Here is a 25,472-nt window from a genome sequence, read left to right as displayed (position 1 = left end):
GTCGCTAGTTCTTAAGAGTCTTATGTGGCCTTTTCTGCTTTGGCCTACCAGGTGCGAGTTGCCAGGCAGTACAAAGGCAAGCGCGGCGAAAGCATTTATATTCCGCGGTATTTTGGAAGGTCAAAGATAAAATTAAATATATTTTTCTGGAAACTGTGTTTGCCTTTCCACAGTGTAAATATGATAGACAGACCGAAGCATTGATGTTAGGCTAAGCGAACGTTCTTTTGTGGCCTCCCGTAAATACCACAATTATGCGCATGTCTGCGCATTACCATTCTTTAAAGTGCTCCTCAATATTCCCGCGCAATTTTGTATTGCCCAAAGAAAGATATGAGAATTCAAGTTAAACAGCTAAAGTCGCTAACATCACACGCAAAAGTCCCTAGTGCATTAGTAAGGCTCACGTATCGCTTCACACATAAAGACCTCGCAAGACTAACAGCTCTTTGTGCCGAGGCCACTCATTCTTTTGCTTTCGCATGTGTAAAGGGCCCTCATTTAATATCGTGCAGTTATATGTTATGTAGTTTTGCTGGAATAAGATTTATCGTCAGTCAGTCAGCTATTTTCTAGAAATTATTTCGTCGCTATTTGTTGCATCTTTGTAGTGTATCTACAGAATGAATTATACACGTGACTGACCACCTGGAACATTAAAGGTATACCGTTGAAAGTCAGTGCATAAAGTCAAAAGATTACAAATATTCCGCTTAGTACGAGGACTGGCTTAAATACAAACACACATGATCGACGTGAGGCCACCCCACACGGAACAGCTCCACATGTATTTTTTTTAGCTTTAATGCTTACATTGATTGATATCTACCACTAACAAACGCTCGCCTACCACTAACCTAATTTCGCTTCCAACGTTCGCATTCCTTCAGCCTATCGAAAACGCACGCACTACTATGCATCCTTGTCACAAGAACAGCATGGCGCAATAACCTAATTGAGTGTTCATGACCAGCAGCACACACACTACGATGGGGCTCCATTAGATTAGCTATATCAACTACATGAATAATAACTCCATTGTCATTGCGAAAGATGCTGCAAACGAATTCTTGAATGCTACGCACTGTCAAAACAAGTAATATATGTATTTTTTAAATAATACGATGTACCCATATGTGCCAAAAATTGTGCCCACATTACTGATATTAATGCTTCCATGTTTTTATAATTCACATTGAAACCAGTAAGCCCGTGCATGACAGTGATATGAAAAATGTAAAGGCCATGGAATGAACAAGTTGAGGACAAATATGTCAATGAAACTTTGTCATTCAAGAACCTTGTTTACATATTGGTATATATGCAACGGCTACTGAAAAATCTCAATGACGCTGTCATTTATTCCAATGTATTATGCAGAAGCATCTGTTACCGCTCGTGTATCTTCTCTAATTGCACCGAAATTGTCACAACAAAGAGCACGTATATAAAACCATTCTAAATAATATACCAGGTCGAGTCTAATGAAAGTCAATCAAAGCGAATATATGACATACGGGGTATTTTATTTAAAAGTAGTCTCTATGAGCACTTACACATTTGTGCCATTGACTGAGGACTCGGGAGATTCCCGTCTCATAAAACTCATTGGGTTGCTGCTTCAAAAAATCTGCAACTGACTCTATCACGTCATCGTCCCATACGAATCTTTTTCCCTTGAGCTGTTTTTTCATTTGCCCCAAAATGCGGAAGTCGCAAGGCGACAGGTCTAAGCTGTATGCGGATGTTGCAGCGTTTCCCATTTGAACTTTGCCACTTCAGTATTAACCACATCAGCGACGTGGGGATGGGGATTGTCGTGGAAAATTAAAATTAAGATACGTGGCTTCACGAGCCAAAACCACTTTCTGATTATGAGGCTTGCCGTAGTGGAGGACTCCGGAAATTTCGACCTCCTGGGGTTCTTTAACGTGCACCTAAATCTAAGTAGCAACGGGTGCTTTTGCATTTGGCCCCCATTCGGGATTCGATTCCGCGATCTCGTGCTCAGAAGCCCAACACCTTACGTTATGCGAATCCCGGTGCATGGGCGTTGCCACGAAATCCACGAAATGTTCGCGAAGAAATATATTTTCGAGCATGCAAAATACATTATAGACAGAATCCAGAATCATTTCTGGCGCCAGGGGTTGCTTTGGTCAACGGTGCATGGACAGCATGAAAAAATTTCGGGAAGAGCTGAAGCCCCATAAGCCGCGCCCCCTCCCCCCTCCCCCTTCTGCCCTGGCTACGCCCCTGCTACTACCTCGCTAGAGCAAGTTGTGATGGAGCTTCGTTATCGAAAGTGCATGTTGTACAAAGTTCATTCCACATTCATCAGCAGTATTGCTACAGCAGGCGCACGTGGATCTCACATCGTTATGCAACCTTCATATATAAGAATAATTGATTACCAGACCTGTATCACTCTCTTGCGGGCTAGGAAGTCCTGCTTCCTAAGAACAATGGCGATTACAGCCTTGACACCTAGGTCAAGAGAAGCGCGCACCATCATTTCAACAGGGTTCACTGCAGCCAATCTGGTCTGGTTCATCAGGTCCAGGTTCAAGGATATCATCCATTTGACGAGATATGTAGTCTGCAATGGACATAAAAAGTTATTCAGTTTTACGCGCCAAAACCACTTTCTGATAATGAGGGACGCCGTAGTGGAGACTCCGGTAATTTCGACCACCTGGGGATCTTTAACGTGCACCTAAATCTATGTACACGGGTGTTTTCGCATTTCGCCTCCATCGAAATGCGGCCGCCATGCCCGGGATTCGATCCCGCGACCTCGTGCTCAGCAGCCTAACACCATAGCCACTGAGCAGCCACGGCGGGTAATGGACATAAGTCAAAACATGATCAAATAAAACACCTTGCTGCATCAGAACTTGCTTACTGTTACGAGCGCTTCTTTTAAGCAGATATCTGAAGACGAAATGAAGACACTATGCTGGAAAAAAAGAGCGCGATATGAACATGTGCAATGGAGGTACGCTGGACAAGCGCTGACTATGTCTTTAAAGGGGGCATATGGGGAGTAAGAATTGTTATGCACTTCCATAGGCATTTGGGCGTCAAGTGATTCTGAAGTTAACTCGGAAAGATAAAACTGAAATGCACTATCATATTACTCTCGGAGATACCTAAGCTCGTTGTAAGTATAAGAGCAATCGAAGAAGTCCTGACGCATTCGCCATCTTTACACGTCACGGAAAACGCGTCAAAAATCTCACGTGAAGCTTGGTGTGAAGGAACCAATCACAAAAGAAATCTAAATCCGGAAAAAATTTTTTAGTTGCTTGGTTACAAAAAGCCCCACTCAATTAAGCCGGCGTTAGGCAACATTTCCACATCTCTCTAATGGTAACCGCCGGAGCAATTTTTAATACTTTTTTTTGCCGAACCTGTTCGTAAGACGACTTGACTCAATGCAGGAAACACATTAAATATACAGGGGGCCCAAATAATTCATACACGTACTGCGTTGGCTTATGCATATTAGTCGTCTGCACAGCGTTAGATCTTTACTATACCTGCACCTGTAGAAACATTTTTTCTCGTTTCTGTTATATACTCCATCCGGTAGCCAAACAAAACACGCTACCAAAATATCATCACTGCAACAAATTGCCACCTACAAAGGCATCATTTTGCTAATAAAGTAAATCTAGTTCTTTCGTTATTACTACCATTTAACAGTATGCTAAAACAGACGTCTGCCGGTTCGTCTGTTTTAGCATACTCGCATTCTCTCCACTTGGGCACGTGATCTTGTTCCTGCTAGTCAAGGGGTGCGATAGTGGCAAGAACGCCAAATACAGGGCTCTCAACATCATGCCTGTCGCCAAATCACAGCCGCGCTTTGCCCCATCTGAGAGCCTCATCTCTATTGGGCGAGCACGGAGCCGGCGCCGTCAGGCGCTTGCATTCAAACAAGTGCAACCGTCTTCCTGGTCTCACTGTTGTTTCACGTTGCTTGTGGTGGACTCGCCCAGGCCGGATAGTCAAGAAGGGTGGTAGTGTTGAGTGATGAAGTGCCACATCAACAACAAGAACAACCCGAGCCTACAACCACCTGTGAAGCTTTATGTTCTCCCGCGTAAATGGCAGGAAAAACAGCGCCAGCACCAGCAGGTAATAGCCCTGCGCAGAATCCGAATGTAAAATTGGCTGTTTTTCCATCTGCCTGCTATTTACTTCTCGCATGTAGCATTGTTATTTCGCCTTGTAGCTATTTCACGATAGTTTGCTCATGAGAAAAATAACGTTGATGGAGTTCTTTCGCCGGCATTGATCGACTCAGTGAGCACCGCCTGATTTGCGCGTGCGACGCCAACTTTACTTACTCGTGTATCATTAAGAGCGCGCTCTTTCCGTTTATAATCCCGTTTTGATAGATGAAACCCTTGTAGTAGAAAGGTACCTGCAGTTGAGCATTTTGGCGTGAGCGTATGGTTAGGTAGCCCGCTTGTCAATAGAAAGCGAACCGTGATGTGTGAACTTCTGACTCCGCGAGTTGTATTGCCAAGACGGGCAGCACCAGTTGGAATCGTGTTGGCTTTCGGTCGTTCTCGAATACCAATCCAACAGTGGTGAGATCGAGATAAAGCCCGACCTGGAATAATATATTTAAATGCGATCAAGTATAGTAACTTCAGCGCTGTCCAACACTCAAAATGGACTTGGTTGAGTTCGCTCATCATGAAGGTGCAGACAACAGTTTAGAATGAAGATCCGCTGGGCCGGGATGGTCGGAAATCTTGGCAGAAACGGTCCAGCAGAATCACCCTATGCCGACTGGACATGTGCCTTGTGCCTAGGGTTCGCCCTACCGAGACGAAATGTCTAACGAGAGGAAATGTCAAAACGAGTCTAAATGTAGAGAGATCCTGATGGTCCAACATTTTTCAATGTACACTATTGGACAGTCAATCTTTTTGAACACTCAGTTGCACTGATGTGACACTATGATGCACTGATATATATATATATATATATATATATATATATATATATATATATATATATATATATATATATATATATATATATATATATATATATATATATATATATATATATATATATATATATATAGTGCTTTGTTGTCTCTTGTGTGGTAATGTGCTCGTCTGGCGTAGTTATGCAACTTTCCATTGCAATCAGCGACAAGACAGTGGATTACCCAAAAAGCCCCATTGTACTAATCCTATCACGAGAAGCCAAGAAACAAAACCGCCAGGGACAACACAGGGCAAATCACCTTACTTATAGTAATTAAATCAAAGAACTTATAATTTATTCACAAAGAAATCGGACGAAAAAACAACTTGCCTTTAGCTTCGGTTCGCATTGCATGCGTAATGTGAAGACGTGGGGCAGTTCTCCACCTGCGGTAAGTTGGTTTATAATCCACTTTCATTGCCATTCACTTATAATTTGTTTAATCCGATTAGTAAGTAAACGCGATTTCTCCTATGTGGTTCTTGGTCTCGTTGTTGGCTTCTCACAATATACTTTTCAATGTCATCATCATCAGTCTATTCTATGTCCACTGCAGGACGATGGCCTTTCCCTGCGACCTCCAATTACTTTCGCCCTGCGCCAACCGATTCCAACTAGCGCCTGAAAAATTCTTCATTTCATCACCCCACCCAGTCCTGAATTGGTCTGCTTTTATCCTTGCAGCGGCTAGGCTGCTCTGTTTCTTTTCGTCTGTTTTCACTCTTCTTCTCTCCATATTGAGGTAGCTCGTAAACCTCACTAACATATGATCACTGCACTTTACCCTACCTAACACTTCTACATCCTGCACTATGCTGACATCGGCAAAAAGGTTGAAGTCTACTTCATTTCTTGTTCTCCATTAGGGCTTTTGCAGGTGCACTTTCTGTTGCTACATTTCCTGAAGAACGTATATATTCTACAGAGCTTATTCCTTTCCGCAAATCGACTAACATCTCTCCTCTAGGCTTCCTAGAATCCATGCGGTAGTTGCCAATCGCTTGTTTACCAGCTTATTTTCCCCCACCTTTGCATTGAAGTGTCTCATTACTACAGTATAATGAGTTTGCGCTTTTGTCATCGCTAACACAACATCTTTATAAAACTGTTCTGTTTCATTATCGTCATGACTGGAGGTTAGATCATAGCCTTGTCCTATCTTCAATTTATACATGTTATTAAATGGTATTACGACTACCAACACCCTCTGATTAATCCTGTAGAATTCGTCAAAGTAGCCTGCTTTGTGTTTATGGACGAAAAATCCTACTCCGCACTGCTTCTTATCTGGAAGTCCCTATAGCCGAGGACGTGGCTGCTAGTCAGCACAGTATAAGCCTCACCAGTCCGTCTAACCTCAATAAGGCCCATGATATCCCAAGAAATGCCCAATAGTTCAAAGAGTCCTGATTAACTAGCTTCGCTCGAGAGAGTTCGGGTGTTAACGGTTGGCACGATCAGGTTACATTCGTGGCCTGTCCGGGTCCAGAGATTCTTAACACCCTCTGCTTCGTTACAGATCTGATACGCTTGGTCAGGTGCTCCGCAGCTGCTGGGGACTGAGCGTCATTGGTTCATCGAATGAATCATTTTGGAGGGAGTAATTGAATAGTGTACGAGGGAGGCCAATTAAAAAAAACGAGGATTTGAGATTCAGACTAAGGTAACCAAGCTTCCAAGATAGCTCAGTCAGGTATCCTGCAGACTGAGCGGCCCCCTTATGGCTGAGATGTCCAGCTCAGAAGATCTTACCAGCCTAAAAACATGCGTCAATTATCCGCTATAGTCGGGTTAACATGATAATGAGATAAGGAGTCGGAACCCTGTGCCTCCCAAGGCGAAGTCATTGGGTGTGAGGAGGGTAGATTGGCATATACAATTTGCTGATATATAAAGGAAAACTTTCGCTCGCGATCAGATCCTAAGCGTTGTGGCACGGGCCAAAAGAACATTGTGGTTCTGAGCCGCGAGTAAAACTGGCGACCTTGATAGCGGTCTTACCATATGCTTGGACAGCGCTTATACGAAACCCCTATTAAGCTGCAGCAAAACCCGTCTGTGATACATCAGACATCGTTTCTACACTTCGCCCGGGGAAGCAATTTACCTTATTGTTACCGCCCCACTCGAAGTACAGCTATTGCGAATACGCGCTCCAGATGAACGGGAACCCATAAGGAGACACGCGAAAACAAATATATGTGCTTCCAGTGTTCCTATGACACTCAGCGACCGCACTCTTCGGTTAACTCGCCTAATTCAATTTTTATCATTTATTAGTTTTACGTGCACGACTGTCTGAATTAATGTAGTGCCAATCATATACGCACAAAGAGTACATCTATCTGCCAAATGGGAGAGTTATTTAGTAGGTAGCTCTCTCAGAAATATGCGCTTATACTCGTCGCACTCGAACAAGCTAACTGTAAAAGCTATTTAATTTCAAAACTTTAACGGCGCACTTAACTAGTTCAGGTTGGTAAGTGATACACAGTTGCGAACAAATTATTTCCGACTTCATGAAAGTGTCGCATAGAAGGCAAGTGTGCGTGACTTGCATCAGTCCTTTCTTAATATCAACTTAGCAGCATTTATTCCAAAAGCAAGGTTTTTATGTGCCTAACGTATTCAGTGGACATGGAAGTGCAATGACAATGCAGACCATGCCAACGCCTTTCCGTTTTTTAATGCGGATGCTGATTGTTGGATCCATTTGGGATCTATCATCCGGTTTCGTCAGTGCGCAGCTGTGCCAGCCGCAATGCGAAATCCAGGGCGCTGAAAACTGCCACCGGCTACCGACGGTTGAAGTTGAAGTTGAAGTTGAAGTTTGAAGTTTATTTCCTTTCTTCATTACAGAAAGAGGAAACAAGAGCTAAAGGCCATTCGGCCTGACAGGGGCTCTTGCTCCTAAGTGTGTTCGACTTACATGATGATCCGATGTACAAACAAAAAAGCAAATATAACAGGAAAACAAGCTAGTACGATGTACAAAAGACAAATAAACAAGATAATGTGTACATTATACAATGACTATGTGTAAAAGACATTTATGCTTCAGTTTTTGTTTGTGCAATCACATTACCGCGCAGATTAAGGAATACATTTATAGTGCATTATTAAAAAATTTAGTGCGAGAGCAATTTATGTGTAATTCATTTGATAGTGTATCAGTAGGTTTTTTATACATTGCTTAAAATTAGGCGCACAGAAATGAATTTTTGCTCAACAATGTTCAGTAGCCTAGGTATTTGATCGTTTATATCCTGACGTCCATAGTTAGTACGCGTGAATGGTATTTTCTTGATTTGATAACGTAATGGGTATCGAAAAGAAGTGGGTATGCTGACAACATGGAGCCTGTGTTTTTTTATATGTAAGAGTAATGTATAATAAAATGCTTGATTTGCTCGGATCAATAAATGTTTGTCGAAGAGATTGTGTGTGGGTAAGTCACGCGGCCTACCATGGTAGTTTTCAAAAATTCGGACTACTCGCTTTTGCAAGCTTAATAACTTATAGTTTTTTGTTGTAGTTTTTCCCCAGATCAAGACACAATAAGTTAGCTTCGAGAAAAAAAGAGCGAAGTATATTGATTTCTTTAGCCATAAAGGTATTAAATCACCTATTTTATACATACAGCCTACTACTTTGCTAAGATCATTGCAAAGCTTATTGACATGATTATCCCAGGAGAGGTTTTCTTGGAACCATACCCCCCAAAATTTTTGCGTTGTTACTTGTTCTAGCCTCTTTGCTTGAAATAGAACAGTTATATTAACAGCCAATGGCTTGTTTATCGGTCTAAATAATATATATTTGGTTTTATTGACATTCAATTGTAGTTTGTTGATGTACAGCCATTCAGATAATAAATTTAAATAATCATTTATTTATTTTTGTATGCATTGCAAGGAAGAATTTGCAAAGAAAAGATTAGTATCGTCTGCGTACATGATGATATTAGGTGAGGAAGAAATGTTAGGAAGGTCATTGATATATAGACTAAATAATACAGGACCAAGTATGGATCCCTGTGGCACGCCATTCTGTATTTTGCGAAGTGAAGAAGTGGCCTGATTATATGAAACAAACTGGTAACGATCCGTTAAGTAGCTTCTCATTAACTCTAATGCTGTACCACGTATACCGTAGTCATAAAGTTTGCACAGAAGTATACCATGATTTACGCTGTCAAAAGCCTTACCTAAGTCCAGAAATAAGCCTACCGTGTATAAACGGTTTTCTATATTTTGCAGTATTTGATGTTTTATATTTAAGAGCGCATCCTCACATGATTTATTTATTTGAAATCCGTACTGCGCCGTACTAATAATAGAATATTTCCTTAAGAAACCTTCTAGTCGAGTGTTTAGAACAGTTTCAAAAAGTTTTGAAAAAAGTGGTAGTATAGATATGGGTCGGAAGTTGTTTACACTATGATCAGCACCGCCTTTATGAACTGGGCAGACTCTCGCTATTTTAAGTTTGCTAGAAAAAATTCCGGACTCAAACATTTTTTTTAATAATATGAGCTAATACAACTCGCCTTCGAGAACTCGCCTCCCTGTCAAGCACCAGCGCCGTTTTTGTTTGCGGTACATCAGCCGGAACTCGATGCCTTGTTGTCCGCCGCATCGAAAGCTACATCAGCAACGCGCTCTTTAAGCGACCGCCTTCCCGTGGATTTCTTCAGAGGGCATGGAAGTGCAAGGACAATGCAGACCATACCAACACCTTTCCGTTTTTTGATGCAGATGCTGATTGTTGGATCTATTTGGGATCTATCGTCCGGCTTCGTCAGTGCGCAGCTGTGCCAGCCACAATGCGCAATCCAGGGCGCTGAAAACTGCCACCGGCTACCGACGGTGAACTCGCCTCCCTGTCAAGCGCCAGCGCCGTTTTTCTTTGCGGTACATCAGCCGGACCTCGATGCCTTGTTGTCCGCCGCATCGAAAGCTACATAAGCAACGCGCTCTTTAAGCGACCGCCTTCACGTGGATTTCATCAGAGGGCATGGAAGTGCAAGGACAATGCAGACCATACCAACACCTTTCCGTTTTTTGATGCAGATGCTGATTGTTGGATCTATTTGGGATCTATCGTCCGGCTTCGTCAGTGCGCAGCTGTGCCAGCCACAATGCGCAATCCAGGGCGCTGAAAACTACCACCGGCTACCGACGGTGAACTCGCCTCCCTGTCAAGCGCCAGCGCCGTTTTTGTTTGCGGTACATCAGCCGGACCTCGACGCCTTGCTGTCCGCCGCATAGAAAGCTACATCAGCAACGCGCTTTTTATGTGACCGCCTTCCCGTGGATTTTTTGAGTGGGCATGGAAATGCAAGGACAATGCAGACCATGCCAACACATTTCCGTTTTTTGATGCAGGTTGGTCGCCCCCTTTCACTTTACTGTAGAAAGTCAAACGACCTTTGCTTCCTTGTACTTCCATGTCCAAATGTTTTGTTCGCTTTATTCTGCGAGTGCATTCACGTTGCTAAGCTGTTGTTTATGTCTGGTGATATTGAGTTCAATCCAGGGCCACCTAGGGAGGATCCCTCTGGCCAGCAATACAGCCAGCTTGTTGCTCTCATGAAATCGCTGCATGAAAAAATAGATAAAAAATATGATGAACTTATGGGTGCCCTTGACGAGCTGAAAGAGGCTCAGCAATCACTTGAGGGGCGTGTTTGCAACATAGACAGCAGGCTTCTCGCAGTTGAAACTAGGTTATCATCGGCCAATACCACAGTCGGACAAAGCTCAGCAGCCGTAGTAGTCGCTGTTAACCAACGACTTGATCATTTTGAGATCCGTTCCCGCAGGGTTAACCTTACATTTCACGGCATTACTGACACCGGCGCGGAAACATGGGCTCAGTCAGAGAGCAAGATTGTTTCCCCTCTGAATTCCACAATGAATCTAAACCTAAATTGCACTGACGACCACCTATCTTGTGCGCACCGACTTGGCAAATACGTCCCTGGGAAATGCCGAGTCATATTGTTAAATTTATTTCACTGAAACATCAGGACAGTATCCTGGCGGCAAAGCGTAATCTGAAGAAATCTGGAGTGGATGTGACCGAAGACTTTTGCAGAGCGACAAGAACTATGAGGAAAAAATTGTTTGATTATGGCAAATCTTCTGGAAAGCAATTGTCAGTCCTGCATTATAAGCTCCATACCGGCAAAAAGTGCAACGTTTACTGTTCAGCTACTGACCGTGTTTGCGTCCTTGAATCAAGTAATGGTACTTCCGTTTTGACAGATACATCACCCGCATCGACGTCGGCTTCTGACAATCAGCTGTTATCCTAACTAAAAGCCCCGCTACTCACCGTGATGTATCTTTTTTATTCACGAATATTAGAAGCATTGTCAATAAACGTGAGGCACTGTCATCAGTCTTGGACGCATGCTCCGCCGATGTGGTTCTACTTACTGAAACCTGGTTATCGTCAAGAATTGACAGCTCTGAGCTATTTGAGTGTGAAAAAAAGTACACGATTTATCGCTGTGATCGCTCCGACAAACACGGTGGTGGCGTGCTCACATTGCTGTGGCTGATAATCTTGTATCGTATATGATTTTAACTAACTCAGACTTGGAGTTCATTTGTGTTTGCATTTCCTTAAACCACAAGAATTTTCTTTTTTGCGCATGCTACCGCCCGCCAAATGCTGCTTCAGATTTCTGTGAAAAATAACATGGTGTGCTTAACTACCTGGTTTTACAATTTCCACGCTCTCCATTATTTCTCTTGGCTGACTTCAATATGCCTAAAATTAACTGGTCTGGACCTGTCCCGGTTGTATCTGAAACATTACCTGGTGTTTCATCTTTTGCTACCTTGTGCTTAGACTTCAACTTCACTCAGATTGTTTCCCAGCCTACTAGAATTGGTCCTATATTGGCTAACATTCTTGATCTCATCTTAACAACAGCACCTGGACTTGTACACTCGATTTCATACATGCCTGGTGTAAGTGACCACAGCCTTATTCATTTCGCTATAACAACTTGCAACACGCGCCAGACTTTGACAGCAAAAACGTTTAGAAATTACAAAAGGGGAGACTATGTCTCAATTAATTAGGAGCTTGAACTATTCTTGGATGGCGGTATTTCAACATTTTTCGATCGTACAGTGGAAGAAAACTGGATTTCCTTTAAAAATAAAGTGGCAAGTCTCATTAACAAACACATACCGTTACAAAAAATTTCAGGCAACCAACGGGCAGCTTGGTTTAAGCAACCTTAAAGAGGCTACTGTACAAAAAAGCATCTTTTTCGTTTAGCGAAGTCTACAAACAGTCTTGCTCGCTGGCGTGTATATCGTGATAGTCTGTGCTCCTATCGCATTGCTATCAAACAGGCAAAATATTTTTTTCTGGAGAGCTCACTCCCTTCTCTTCTTTCCACCAACCCTTCCAAGTTCAGGAACTTTGTTAAACCTGCACAAAGCCGTGCCATTTCTCTTGTTGACTCTGCTGGACACGTGTTGCGCAATGAGGAATGTTGTACTGTCCTGAATGACTTCTTCGCGGGTGCGTTTGCAAAGTCACCTGCCGTTGTCACGCCGCAGCTGCATAATCGCGATTTCTTTCCCATGGATGCAATTGTAGTGAACTTTGAGGGAATAGCTAAATTAATTGACAAACTAACGCTTTCGTCTTCATGTGGTGGCGATGAAATTAATGCAAAGTTTCTGAAGAACACGAAAGTTTGCTCTTCATTTGTTCTGTCATACCTCTTCACAAAGTCCATTGAATCTGGTATGCTGCCATCAGATTGGAAGGTCGGGAAAGTGGTGCCACTTTTTAAATCCGGAAACACGCATTTTCCTCTTAATTATCGACCTATTTCTTTAACTAGTACCCCGTGCAAACTTCTAGAACATATAATTTACTCTAATTTAGTCTCATACCTTGAATCTAATGACTCTTTTAGCTCCTGCCAACATGGATTCAGGAAAAACTATTCCTGTGAAACACAGCTTCTGTTATTTAATCATCACATCGCAGCAGCTCTAGACCGAGGCTCGTTTTTTCATAGTGTTTTTCTTGACTTTTCTAAGGCTTTCGTCAAAGTACCTCATCAACTACTCGTACTAAAAATCAGCCCTTTGAAAATTGACCCAAACATCCTCAAATGAATCGAATGCTTTTTATCTAACCGAACCGAATATGTTATCGCTAACAATCACGCTTCCTCTCCTTGTCCTGTTGAATCTGGCGTCCCTCACGGTTCCGTTTTAGGTCCAGTACTATTCCTGATCTACATAAATAAACTTCCAGATAACATTAGCTCTAGTATAAAGCTATTTGCTAACGACTGCGTTATCTATCGCGAAATAAATAACCCTGATGATACACTTGTCCTTCAATCTGACCTAAATAAAGTATCTGAATGGTGCAGTAAATGGTTAATGACCCTTAACATCAGTAAATGAAAATACATGACATTTGGCGAAGCACTAATGCCTCAATGTCTTCAGAATACAGAATTAATGACATCGTACTGGAGCGCGTGTCTGCCTACAAGTATCTCGGTGTCTACATATGTGATGACTGGCATACATGGCATGGCATACTCACATTGACTACATCATAGGCAATGCAAATCGCACTCTGAGTTATTTCCGACGCAATTTTTTCCAAGCTCCACAGCGCCTAAAATTAAAGCTTTATCAAACTTTCGTTCGTCCGAAACTCGAATACGCCTGTGCAGTTTGGGATCCGGCACACCGCACTCTCATTCAACCCATAGAATCCCTTCAAAATCGATCAGCTCGTTTTATTATGTCGAACTATTCACGTACCGCTAGTGTCTCGCAGATGAAATCGTCACCCTTCCTGACCTTCAAACTCGGCGCGACATCTCGCCCCTTTGTTTCTTCCACAAAGTGTTCCATCACCATTCATTGAATCAGCAACTCATTTCGCAGCCAGTGTACTTATCCTCCCGTATCGATCACAGCAATAAGGTAGCTGTTCCTCTTTGTCGCACTGACATGCCCCTGCATTCTTTTATGCCGAAAACCTGTTCTGAGTGGAACCGCCTTCCCTCTTCTATCGCCACCTTAGCCGATGCGTCATCCTTCAAGACCGCTGTGACAGATCATCTATTAAAGTGACTGGAATTTTGCTGTTTTTTTTTCATTCATTGAGCTGCTCCTACTGTCTATCTTGTCCTTTTGTTATACGCTTGAATGCTTTTTTTTTGTAAACCATGTACCCACCCCCTCTGTAATGCCCATTGGGCCCTGAGGGTATGATAATAAATAAATAATAAATAGATAAATACGATGCGATTGGCTTTCATCGTCGCTTCGTCACTGAGTATGTTTGTGGTTGTATATACAAAACTTCACGTGATCCGAGTACGTGTGCAAGCACACAGGCTTATATGATCGCTACATAAACCACCAGCCAAGTAGTGCGAGGTAAGGTCGTCTTTGCTGTGCTAAGAATTGGCTATCTATTACGGGGAATTAAACTTGTCGGGTTCGCTATTTAATTCTTCTTAAAAAAAATAATCTCACTGTGTCCCCTCATACGCATTTCTGAAGTGCATCATTCTTTTAACAGAATTGCGGCATATATTGAGCAGCTTTTCTGATATACTGATTTTTCGGGACCTATACTGTTTGCATGTCCAAATTTTGGCTAATCCGCCAGAACGGGGCTTTGGCACTGCAATTCATGATATATAGAAATTGAGATTGCACCACATTACACGTGGCATATGATACTAAACTCAAATGTACACATCTTTGTTAGTTCTGTAGCATTTATTCAAAACCATGACTACTTAAAGATGTTTAGAAATATTTGGTGTTCAGATTATGTGCTGCAAAATGTCATAGGAAGTCCAATGAGAGATATTGTTATGCTTCATTGAAATGAAAAAATATTAAGACGGAGGCAAATGAAAGCGCGTGAAAGAATAACTTTGCGCAGGTGGAAACCAAACGCAAGTGTTGGGCATTACGAGTGTGCTCTTTTATCCATTCTTATGCTACGGCGAGGTTACTTTCTGTCCATTTACTTGGTGTATTGACTGTACGCTTAGCCCTGGTCGTGATAGGCAACGCCGCTGACATATGAGGCAGTGAATGTGGCACATCGATTTAGCCAGTGAATACAACTTCATTTTCAGTGATAGATTTTTTTGATTCGCTGAAGTAGAGCCATGACATTATGTTCTAAGATGTATACGAATCTGTTGTGCTATGTAGTTTAGCTTAGACGACATAGCAGCTGCAATATCAGTTCAGTCAAATCAACCTTCCATCAGACACTGTCTATTATGATCACGTCTAAAAATAGGCTTCCCCCTTTGCTATTGAAATAAGAATTATGTTTACCTCCTCCCTGCCTGACCATGCAAAGGCCACGCAAGCCTGGTACATTCCAGCTGCTTTCTGCTGGGAGTTTTGATTGGAAGATGGCACCCTTAAATTGCCGAGGAACGCTTTGGTGGTGACTTCAATGCCCCGTGCAAGCTGAAAGTAGACAAGAAAACGAACGACCTCTTTGTCGGTTTATGGTTCATACGCAGACTAAACAAGTCGTTCATTGGGTGAGCGTTCATATTCATTAAAGCGTGCGACCTAATCCTTGGTGCTCGCATTGCGAATACTAGCTTTCACTGTTGTTACATGAACTACCCCTCTGTGACTAAAACGGTGCCCGCAGATGGCAGTACGGCTTTTTGCACCAAACGCAAACGCGCGGCCATGGCCCAATGGGGGCTAAGACCGAGCGGTGGACTCGCCACTGCAGCTGCCGCTGGTCAAATGGCGTGGACCATTCTGGCAGCCCGCGACATCTCGTGGAAGTGGGAGTCTCTGCTACCTTCAGTTTCTGCGAGTTTCGCGAGCCAGCCAAACCAGACTAGGTTTGGGCAATAACGGAATAACGAAACGCGCAAGCGCGGGCGTCACATAGTCAAGCCAGAACAAAACCTTTTGACCAGGTGTTACGTTGTCAAATGTAATGCCAATGATTTTTTTTCTACAAAATGAACTATAACTGTACAGGGAACATTTTGTCAGAATGCACTAGAATGATGTTTGTATAGCTAGTCGTTGAGTACTAGTGACCCAACCTAAATCAGGAGTCTATTTCCTATCGGGCAAGTACTTGAACGTCCTGGGGGAACCTCTAAGCGTGTCCCTGTGTTTACCTCAATTTTCCCAATATTAAGGATCTGTTCGCGATAATATTGACGTCTTAGAGATTCGCGAGCACTAATAATCACTTTAACTTAACTTACTATTTGACTTTAGTATACATTTAAGCACAATAACGAACTTGTTACGGGAACGGAAGTACACTGTGCAAAGGCCAACCGCAGGCGATGTCACTCACGTGGATGAACTCGTCGAATCCCCGGAAAGAGCCACAAACAAATTTATAGAAATCTTTGCACGGGTCAACGCTGTAGTCGAGTTTGGACCGCAACCACTGCGCCGCGTAGCGGCAGTCAAACGTTGTGCACACTCCGCTGCGTGATGTTGGAAGGGTCGGTGCAATACGTGCTGGTGTGAGTGATCTGTTCACTAGAGCAGGTGCCGACCACAGTTCATGGTCTTCTGGTGGGCGCTTTACGTCAGGCATGCTTTTTGTCTCAACGTAGAACGGCGCCAATGTGTCCACCTGGTGGTCAGGGCAGGGCACAGACAGGTACAATCAGCAGTCATTGCCTAATTTGTTAAACGTGTGGGACCTGTTTAACACAAAAGTACACATGCGCACTGAGAAATACTTGAACAAAGATAAACAGCCTGTCCCCTACACATCTCCTGAGAAAAGCGAAACTTCCGACTTCAGAAGCTTCACGTGGTCGAAATGTTTTGTTTGAGTGAGGCAACGTGCAGTTTCAACACAGAGTTTTGATCACTTCATCATCAGCATTGTGTCTATTGTTTTCAGTATACCCGAGACTACATATTGCCTATTTCATGGAAAATGGATATTGTATTTTTGTACGCGCCTTACGTTGTTGAATTTCTAGCATGCAATAAATATCTGCTTTCGCGAGAGCGCAAGTCGCATACTGAAAGCCGGATTCCTTTGGCCAACTCAAAAAGATCCGAATTTTTTCATCGGGCTCAAGAAGCGTTTCCTTGTACATTAGGAATATTGAACAAGAAATAGATGAAATCGAATGCGTGTACTCATAGCAAAAATCTAAAACATACAAATTGCATACAGAAACTGATCGCGAAAGTATTCCGCTATGCGGGGGCTGCATACATGTGAATCATGGCGTCGATGTGAATAATGGAAAGGAACTCAGCAGCGCGAATGCTACGGACTCTACCGTGCATCTGCATGAGGCTGAAAAAAAAAGTCTGGGCACTGGCTGGTGCATTGTGCGTCTGCTGAAAGGCATGTCCGTACGTGACCACGAAGCCAGCCTCTCCTTCAAGAAAGGCCTTTCCCGTTACAGGCCGATCATAAAAGCAGGAAATTTCCTAACAAGGCGACAAAATACGCCAAATACATTCAGCCTGCTCAGATGAAAGGTTCGACAGAGTCATTTTCATCATGTTCGGATGTGTCTCAGTGCGTGGCTTCAGCGGCCAACTAGGCTCCGAGGAAGCGACGGTTGACAAAGCCGCCGCGTGACCCCCACCTAGAGGATCAAGTCTGGCAAGTAAAACCCATTAAACCGGATTTGCTTTTCAGAGAGAAAACTAACACTAGGGATGCTAATTCTGTAAGCCAAAATAGCAAAGCATTATTCCTGCTCTGGAATGTTCCAAGATGAGTGATGATGTTATTTCCACCAGGTAAAGCTGGGGAAGAACTCAGTTTAATATAGGCTGATTACTTTTGTGGTAGGCAAATCAATTCAGTGAGGTTTGTGCAGTTTGAGGTTGCGGTAGTGAGTTCCGTAAGAACAGCGAAATCAATGCGAAGTAACCCGGCTGGGCAGTAAAATGCGAGGCAAGTCCACGGAAAGAACATCGACATCGATATTGTGGTCTTGTGATTCTTGTCCAACAACTGCACAGAGTGCGACGGTTTAGACCCCGACGATGCTGACACAGCTTGAGTGCATTCCGGCGAGAAAAATAGAACAACCAGCCGCAGCGCGGAGGAGCAAGGTCAACGCTGCAGGGAGGAATTTACCACGTCGTCGCCCAAAGGCAGCGCAGATAATGGAGGCATGGGCTCCTTTATCGATCAGCGCAGTGACATGAATGCGGTCAACATCAACGGCAAGGAGGCTTTGGTTGGTCGGCAACGTCAAGGGAGAATTTTAGGGCCATGTCGACAATGCATCTTTTGCCTCCACAAGCTGCAGTGCCTAGTTTTCCGGTTAGGTATGTACGGGGATGTACGGCGAACATGAGCGAGTAGAGGTGACGGCGAACGTTTGGCGAACATGACCAATGGCGTTGATGTGAAGCCAGCTGGGCGCAGCGAAGGTTCGCAGCTGTGTGATTACCGACAGCGCGCTCATTACGAGTTGGACAGCGAGCAGCTGGCCCTGATGAACAGATTTAAATGTCGCCGTGCGCCGTTGTACTTGATCGTCATCATGCGTGGCAGAAATGAGCGAGGTGGCCAATTCATCAGCGGGGAAATCAGACATGCCTGCCATCCGGGGTGCGTCATTCAGACAGGCTGTGTGAATTTGAGGGATAGAGCTGCCGGGTACGATATGGGCCGTGATAAAAGTGTTGGATGGTGGGTTTTATCGATGAGCTCATGAAGTTGAGACCAGTTCTCAAAGTCTTGTTTCGAAACTCCCTGAATCATCGGAAACGTGGGTAGTGATGGATAGGTAGGCGCTACAAAGAAGGATGGGCAACAGAGGGCCTCGACCTCACAGCGGAGAATACGTTTTAGGTTGGCACAGCTGGTTGGTTAAATAATGTCGTCATCAAACGTAGACGTCGCAGCGGTATTCGACAGTCGCGAAATGTATTGACTAATACTATGGCTCTTAGCTTGTGCCAAAAGATAGCAGTTCTTTACGATGACATATAAAATTCATACCAGGCCGAAAACAAGCACATTGGATGCTTCGTCTATGACTTCTTTTAGTGTGCTAGCGATTTTGTGTGTTTAAGTAATCTTGTGGTCAGCATTGTGGCTAAGCACGAAGACGTCTTGGATTTACTAAATACACGGCTCTGTAAGTGTGTCAGTACGGATTTCAAACAACTTTTTTGAGGAAAACTTACCCCCCAGTGGGTCAGGAAGCAGGGGTAACTACATTTCGCATTGTGCCAGCTGGTTAATATCGACCTAACTTCAAGCGCAAAAAAATTAGGACAGAAGAAAGGACACAGCACAGTCTTCGTCGTTTTCGTATGTGCTCCACCAACTCGCCCAAGCTCCCATTATACTAGCTCCTTTACTCGTATTCGTGAGTTCGGCACCACACGCATGGAGTGACGTTAAGTTAAGGTGTGACACTCGCGAGCACAATAGGTGTGTCTCGCCTAATGTTAGCGGCGACGTGTTCACAAAGCTTGACGCATTGAACGACGCCAGCTTCGTCGACGTCGCAGAACAGAACAGCATCGAGAAAGTGGGCAAGGGTGACTATTGGAGTAGTATGGCGATTTGCAGAGCCTTTTCAACGATAGGCATTGTGCCAGTTTGATGTAGTGACCGCTGCGGAGTGCCATGACGAGGACGCAGATCGCACATCTGCAACAAAACTGTAATAGATTACATGATTTTAGTTGCAAGATAACCGATAGTTATCGACGTGTAAGGTACCGGAAGGTCAGCGAAGGCCCATAGACAGTGGCCTGGTATTTTACCACCATTTCTGCATACTGTACTTTCTGATACACCATGGAATGTGGCCTCTCTGGGCACCGACGCAGCTCTCCGACCGAAAGACAAAGCACGATGGTGGAAAAGTTCCTATCTGGCGCCGCACAAGATTTGCGTTTGACGTATTAGCGGTTGTGAGAAGTACGTCTAGCGATGGCGTATCTCACGTCACATATTTATACGATATACGGGTATATTTCTATCTTGTTCGAAATTTTCTGCACAACCCTTTTGCCATGATGGCGTAAAAAGCCATACAATATTTCCAGGAACGAATGTGATGGGCACATGTGGAGCGTCATAGCACTCCGTGGCAGGATTTTGTGAGAAAAGAGTCCTGAAGCGTGCCAGCCAACGAGTCTTCATGAGGGCATAAAGAATGATTGGTGTCGATAAAGCTTTGCGGTTGCCGATTGCGGAGCACGAAGAAAGGCGCATAGCCTGTACCTTTGGGCTTGGCCGTGTTGTATGCCTTGAAACCATTGGGAAACAGAATGCAATGTCTTGTGAGATGTTCACATACATGGCACGCATGTTCATCAGCGTTCGATTCGTGCTCTCAGTGAGGCCGTTTGGGCGCGGATGACAAGATGCACAGTGCCAATAATTAGACCCACAATGATGTAGTAGTTGTTCAGAACCTGCTATACGACCTGCCGTCCGCCATCAGTAATCGGAAAGCGCGGCGAACCGTGGCTGATAATCACGGAATACAGTAGGAAGGGTCAAAATTTCATATGCTGTAGCCAAAGTGAGCATCTCCGTCTTAGTATTACGGTGAAATAGTCCAAACACACACACACACACACAATAATCAAGTTACTCGTGGCAATGGCCCCAGCAAAGGTGCCATAGAAGTCAACGCTTTTTCGAAGAGAAAGGTCGGAGGCGGAAACAAAAGGCCGACACTTCGATAGCCACCGACACGAGGCAATGCTGGCTTTTCATGGCTTTGGAAAATGGCGCATCTGGCGACGTATTATTTTGCCATCTTTCATAACTGGAGCCACCACGAATGCTGCCGCAGTCGCCGCAGTGTCCGAGCAAAGCCGACGCCGGCCGACGCGATAATATTGTGCATTGTGCGAAGTATCATAAGGTATAAAGCTCTGCGGAACAACAAATAGGAGTTTCGAGAAAGTGTTGGAAGGGAGAAAGTCAGTTTATTTGTATTGGCGGCTGACGTGCATCGCGAATTTGCTTAAGTATTACCCGGCAGGTCACTGTCCGAAAACCGGGTCTTTGGGAACAAGACCGACACCTGGGCCCAGTCTTAGGCAGTGATAAGCGTAGCGAAACACGAACAGGATGCGCCTTTTATTGCTGTAGCATTCTTTGGTCATTCAACGCACCTTTCTGGGGCTATCTATGCTTGTTCGTAACTATAAGCGTTTTCCAGCAAACCTGGTCACTGGGCTGATCTTGGTCGAAAGGGTAGGGCATCCGGCTTCTGTGGTGATGTAATGTATTTCCAAGCCAACCATCACACCAACTTGGATGAGTGAGTATGTTGCAACTCCTGCAACTTGTTCTTCAGCGAGCCTGTTTCACGTCGACATTGGTCATTATAGAAGCGGGACTGGGTATCCAGGACTATTCTATGACACTGATTTCGAGAACTGGGTAAGTACCACTTCGTCAGTATTGGTCTTCATTGAACCTCTTTGATGCGAACTTCGTCAAGCTGTATGTTCGAGCAGCTCTGCACCGCTCTCCAAATAACGTCTCTGACGCTAACTTCGGTAAATAGGCGTGTCCTATAGGGAACGCCCCACTATAGTATAAACAAATAGATCCCTTGAATTTCTTCGTTGCTGAGCGGAGTCGAAGGTACGTCACTTTATCTCCTTTAGTCGACGCGTTTCAAGTCAACGCATTAGCGAGCTAGGCCATGAGGGCATTGGACATCGGCCGCTCTTCAATGAACCTCTCGCCATTTTGAGTCGGTTAGGATGCGCTACTGAGTGCGCGGCAAGTGAGGAAAGAATTGTGACCGTTCGCAGGCACCGGTGGGCCACGCTCCTTGCCTCAGATGCCGTGCACGGACTTCCTGGCTGTGCCACTAGATGCCGCATCGTGGCCAGGATGAAGTGCAGAAAAGAAGCTGGGTGCCGTACGGAAAGTTTCTCAGTATCTTCACGCAACAGCTCGCCATGCATTTCGGAGTATACGCGCAGGCTTCGCGGCGGCGACGCAAGATATCACCCAGCTTTCTCAGAGAAGACCGGCTGCAGTATACGCATCACACATAAATCGTTTCGATGGTGACAAGTCATTGTGGCGCTATATTCATTCAATACAAACGTATTACTGTCAACAGTCATTGCCAGAGGCATTCTGCCGCAATTTTTTGCATCGGATATTCGATGTGCACGCGGCAGTTATAGTAACTGTTTCAACTGCCCTCGAACTTTGCGTTGGACTTTATATTTTGCGTAAGCGCTCAATTACGCTAATCAACGCTTATTCCTGTTGGTGAATATCTTTAATGCCGTGTTCGTCGCATTTATGGTACTCATGTTCTGTTACTTGCTCGCGTATGTTTCTACTTTTATTTTGTATCAAATCAATATGAAATGCCACGTGTTGAGGTCTGTTGTATGCGTCCCTGGCGTGTTTTCTATTATTTCTTAACCTTTCACCTTTGTCAGTGTGTTCGCGTTTGTGTTAATTTCTTCCTAATGTTGTGCCGCATAATCCGTTCCTAATTATCTCCCTAGTGTTTATCTTCTCACTTCTTGTCTCACCCCTCACGGTCCGCGACAGATAAGCCGTGGACCTGCCGCTAGTCAGCCCCCGAAATTTACTTGAACCTCACGCGGGAATGGTAGGTTTGTCGCCCTAATCCCTCATTTCCATGGAGTGGAGATACATCCCCACCATATATTGGCAGTGTCGATGTAGAGCAGCCAGAGCTGTTAAGCTCAGGCCTTACCGAATTGCCGAACAGCGCTTGAAATGAAGCAAGCTTTCTGCCCTGGCAATGTCACATTGAGTGTAAGTTGTTATAAAAAAGTGTTAACATTCAGTGATTTTCGGTGCTCACCGTGATGACGGCTTCGTCTGGTGACTTTTTGGAGAGCATAGAGATGTACTGGAACATGACGCACAAGACAACTAGCACCACAACGAACAAGTACACGAGAGGAAGGATTATCGAAATGGGACCGAGCGCCTCCTCATTGTGGCACTTGAGGAAGCGTTGCTTGCGCAGCCATTGTCCCTTTGATTCCTGCGTTAAGAGTGTTACAATAAACAGCCGGTTCCGAAATTGGAAACCATATCAGGGTACTCATTAGACCCGTACGCTGGATTTGAAGCACACGGAGAATTTGAAATGACTGAAAGTTGTGCGAGTTGGAAAAGCTTGTGTCACGAAAGGCAGGCGTTGATGCACGACTGGACGACCAGAAGTAACAAGGTCATGTTTGTGTTGTTCTTTTAGTTCCTTGTGTTCATGTTTACACGCCTGCATTTCGAGGTAACTAATAGCGACGTAGTTAAATTTTACGGGAGAAGTGCGCGATAATGTGAGATGTTATACAGTCCTCATAAGCTATGAAATTCATGACTTAATTCACTCAAACAGAACTGTGAGCCAGACTATTGGTGACACCGTATCAGTACACTTTTAGCGAGTCGGAGTTAAGAGAGCTGGCTTACTGTTAAACTGATTTAAAATGAGCCCTAAGTTCACGGTATATTTAGGGTGTGAGTATCCGCGTGTTCTGTTTATTTTGTCACTATGTGCCAGCAATATGGCAAACAGAGCGAAAATCGCACTTCACCGAACCCGTTTGACGAAATAAAACTGAACCAGGGGCGCGACCGGAGATCGTTGTTCGGGACGAGCATTCAGTTTCGCCTCACACGAATGGTCTAGGTGAATGCACCAGTGCGTTTACATGACTGAGTGCACTTGAGGATAAATTGACCTGAGCTTGATTAGTGCATACCTGGTTGAGGTCATGTTTCGTTACTATGAGGGCTATATACGTACAGTCCCCCCACCATAATAAATAAAGTATTTGTATATGACATCATGTATTTCACGCGGGTAACAGAACTGCAAGCATAAATATTGCAATCATTGAGCGTGGGCTCTTTATTTTTACTGAGGAAAACTGTATTGTTCCTCGAGAACGGTAGGATCAGAGCCTCCATTTCATTTTCTTGCGCGAAACGTTAAGCTTGCTGCGTTACGTCACGAAACCAAAGCAGAGCCATGAACGCCATTTGGTACACGTTTCGCCCACGTGGTACCTCGAAGAAAATAGCAGAATATATAAAATACTTTCACTTACGCGAGATATTCATACACTAGCGCTTGATCATGCATTCGGCGTCTACAGGCCACTTCGTTCTGGCACTGAATCAACTGTGCTATGTTAGCTCGGCAAGAACGCTGTCGCTCATAGACGTGAACGCGTACGGCGCAAACTTCCTGAAATCTCGCGAAGTTGAACGTATCTCCGAAAGAATTTGCCAAAGATTATTCCAGATAACTGCTCAGTCGATGTCGCGGACTTACTTAACATTGATGTGATCCTGCAGAAGATCGTTACTAGGTAGGTAGTTACCCAACATTAGTTAAGTCGTAATAACACTTCAATATCACATCGTGGCCAGTCTGTCAGATTGGTGAACACATGGTTAACCCACCTTTACAGTGTTTAGGGCAATGCGGATCCACGATATGACCCAGTTAAGAACTTGAACAGTCAGAATTCAAAGGTCGAGCAATGTGATCGGAACTGTCATTTCAGAACTCATGCTGGTTCTCACTGCTCAGTAGAATCGCTAAATTTTTGATACCAATCTTTGCGGCATCTTATGTAGCAACTGCGCTGCATTGTTAGTTAGTTCCTTAAATTAGTCAATAACGAAGAGTCACATCACCATGGTTCTCCAGAGTGTGCGCGGAGGCTCCGAAACAGAGGCGATGGCCTTGTGCGGCGGGAAGCGAATTGGTTCGCTTGTCTCAGATCAGGCAGCACCAACGCGTACGAAGCCTATACTAAATATGGAACGTTCCTAGTACCCCGCGAGCGACACTAACCGCGATGATATTGATGATAATGATTGTAGTCTGTGGCGCATACCCTCTGTACGGAGGAATAGGCTAGGAATTAGATGGCATTACAAAACGAGAAAGACATGTTTAAAGTACGTTTAAAATGAGCATATGAAATTGTAGTATACGATTGCGAGATTATTAGGGAAGCAGTGAGATGCATTTGAGAAGAACGCGGAACCTGAAAAATAAATGTAAATAGACCTGACCGCCAAACAAATGAAATGTATGTATGTATGTATGTATGTATGTATGTATGTATGTATGTATGTATGTATGTATGTATGTATGTATGTATGTATGTATGTATGTATGTATGTATGTATGCATGTATGTATGTCTCAAGTTGCGATCCTGATCATTCTCAATACCCTTGAGCTATTCGAATATCCAGTCACTCACACACACACACACACACACACACACACACACACACACACACACACACACACACACACACACACACATATATATATATATATATATATATATATATATATATATATATATATATATATATATATATATATGATCATCATCATCAGCCTGGTTGCGCCCACTGCAGGGCAAAGGC

At 44.0% G+C, this 25,472-nt stretch overlaps 1 protein-coding gene across 5 annotated transcripts in view; it reads right to left on the bottom strand.

Annotated features, from left to right (window-relative positions):
* The window catches only part of LOC135902761 (neprilysin-1-like), a 125,062-nt gene extending 100,199 nt beyond the window's left edge, over positions 1 to 24,863 (bottom strand). For 4 of the 5 annotated variants that reach the window (XR_010564584.1, XM_065432992.2, XM_065432994.2 and 1 more), the window contains exons 1-5: positions 24,724 to 24,863; positions 22,871 to 23,056; positions 16,390 to 16,677; positions 15,384 to 15,521; positions 2,420 to 2,599 (exon numbers count right to left, since the gene is read on the bottom strand). Coding sequence is in view for 4 of the 5 variants with exons in the window: in XM_065432992.2 (XP_065289064.1) it covers positions 2,420 to 2,599; positions 15,384 to 15,521; positions 16,390 to 16,677; positions 22,871 to 23,056; positions 24,724 to 24,726 (795 nt within the window). In the remaining variant the exon portion in view is untranslated. The remainder of the gene's footprint in view (positions 1 to 2,419; positions 2,600 to 15,383; positions 15,522 to 16,389; positions 16,678 to 22,870; positions 23,057 to 24,723) is intronic. The other variant, XM_065432993.2, reaches the window with a different exon arrangement.
* Positions 24,864 to 25,472: the final 609 nt, after the last annotated feature.

The sequence above is a fragment of the Dermacentor albipictus genome, chromosome 2 (assembly GCF_038994185.2).
Source record: "Dermacentor albipictus isolate Rhodes 1998 colony chromosome 2, USDA_Dalb.pri_finalv2, whole genome shotgun sequence".
NCBI classification, from domain to species: Eukaryota; Metazoa; Arthropoda; class Arachnida; order Ixodida; family Ixodidae; genus Dermacentor; species Dermacentor albipictus.
Note: the sequence above shows the minus strand (reverse complement) of the source record. Positions and strands in the feature narration are given on the sequence as shown.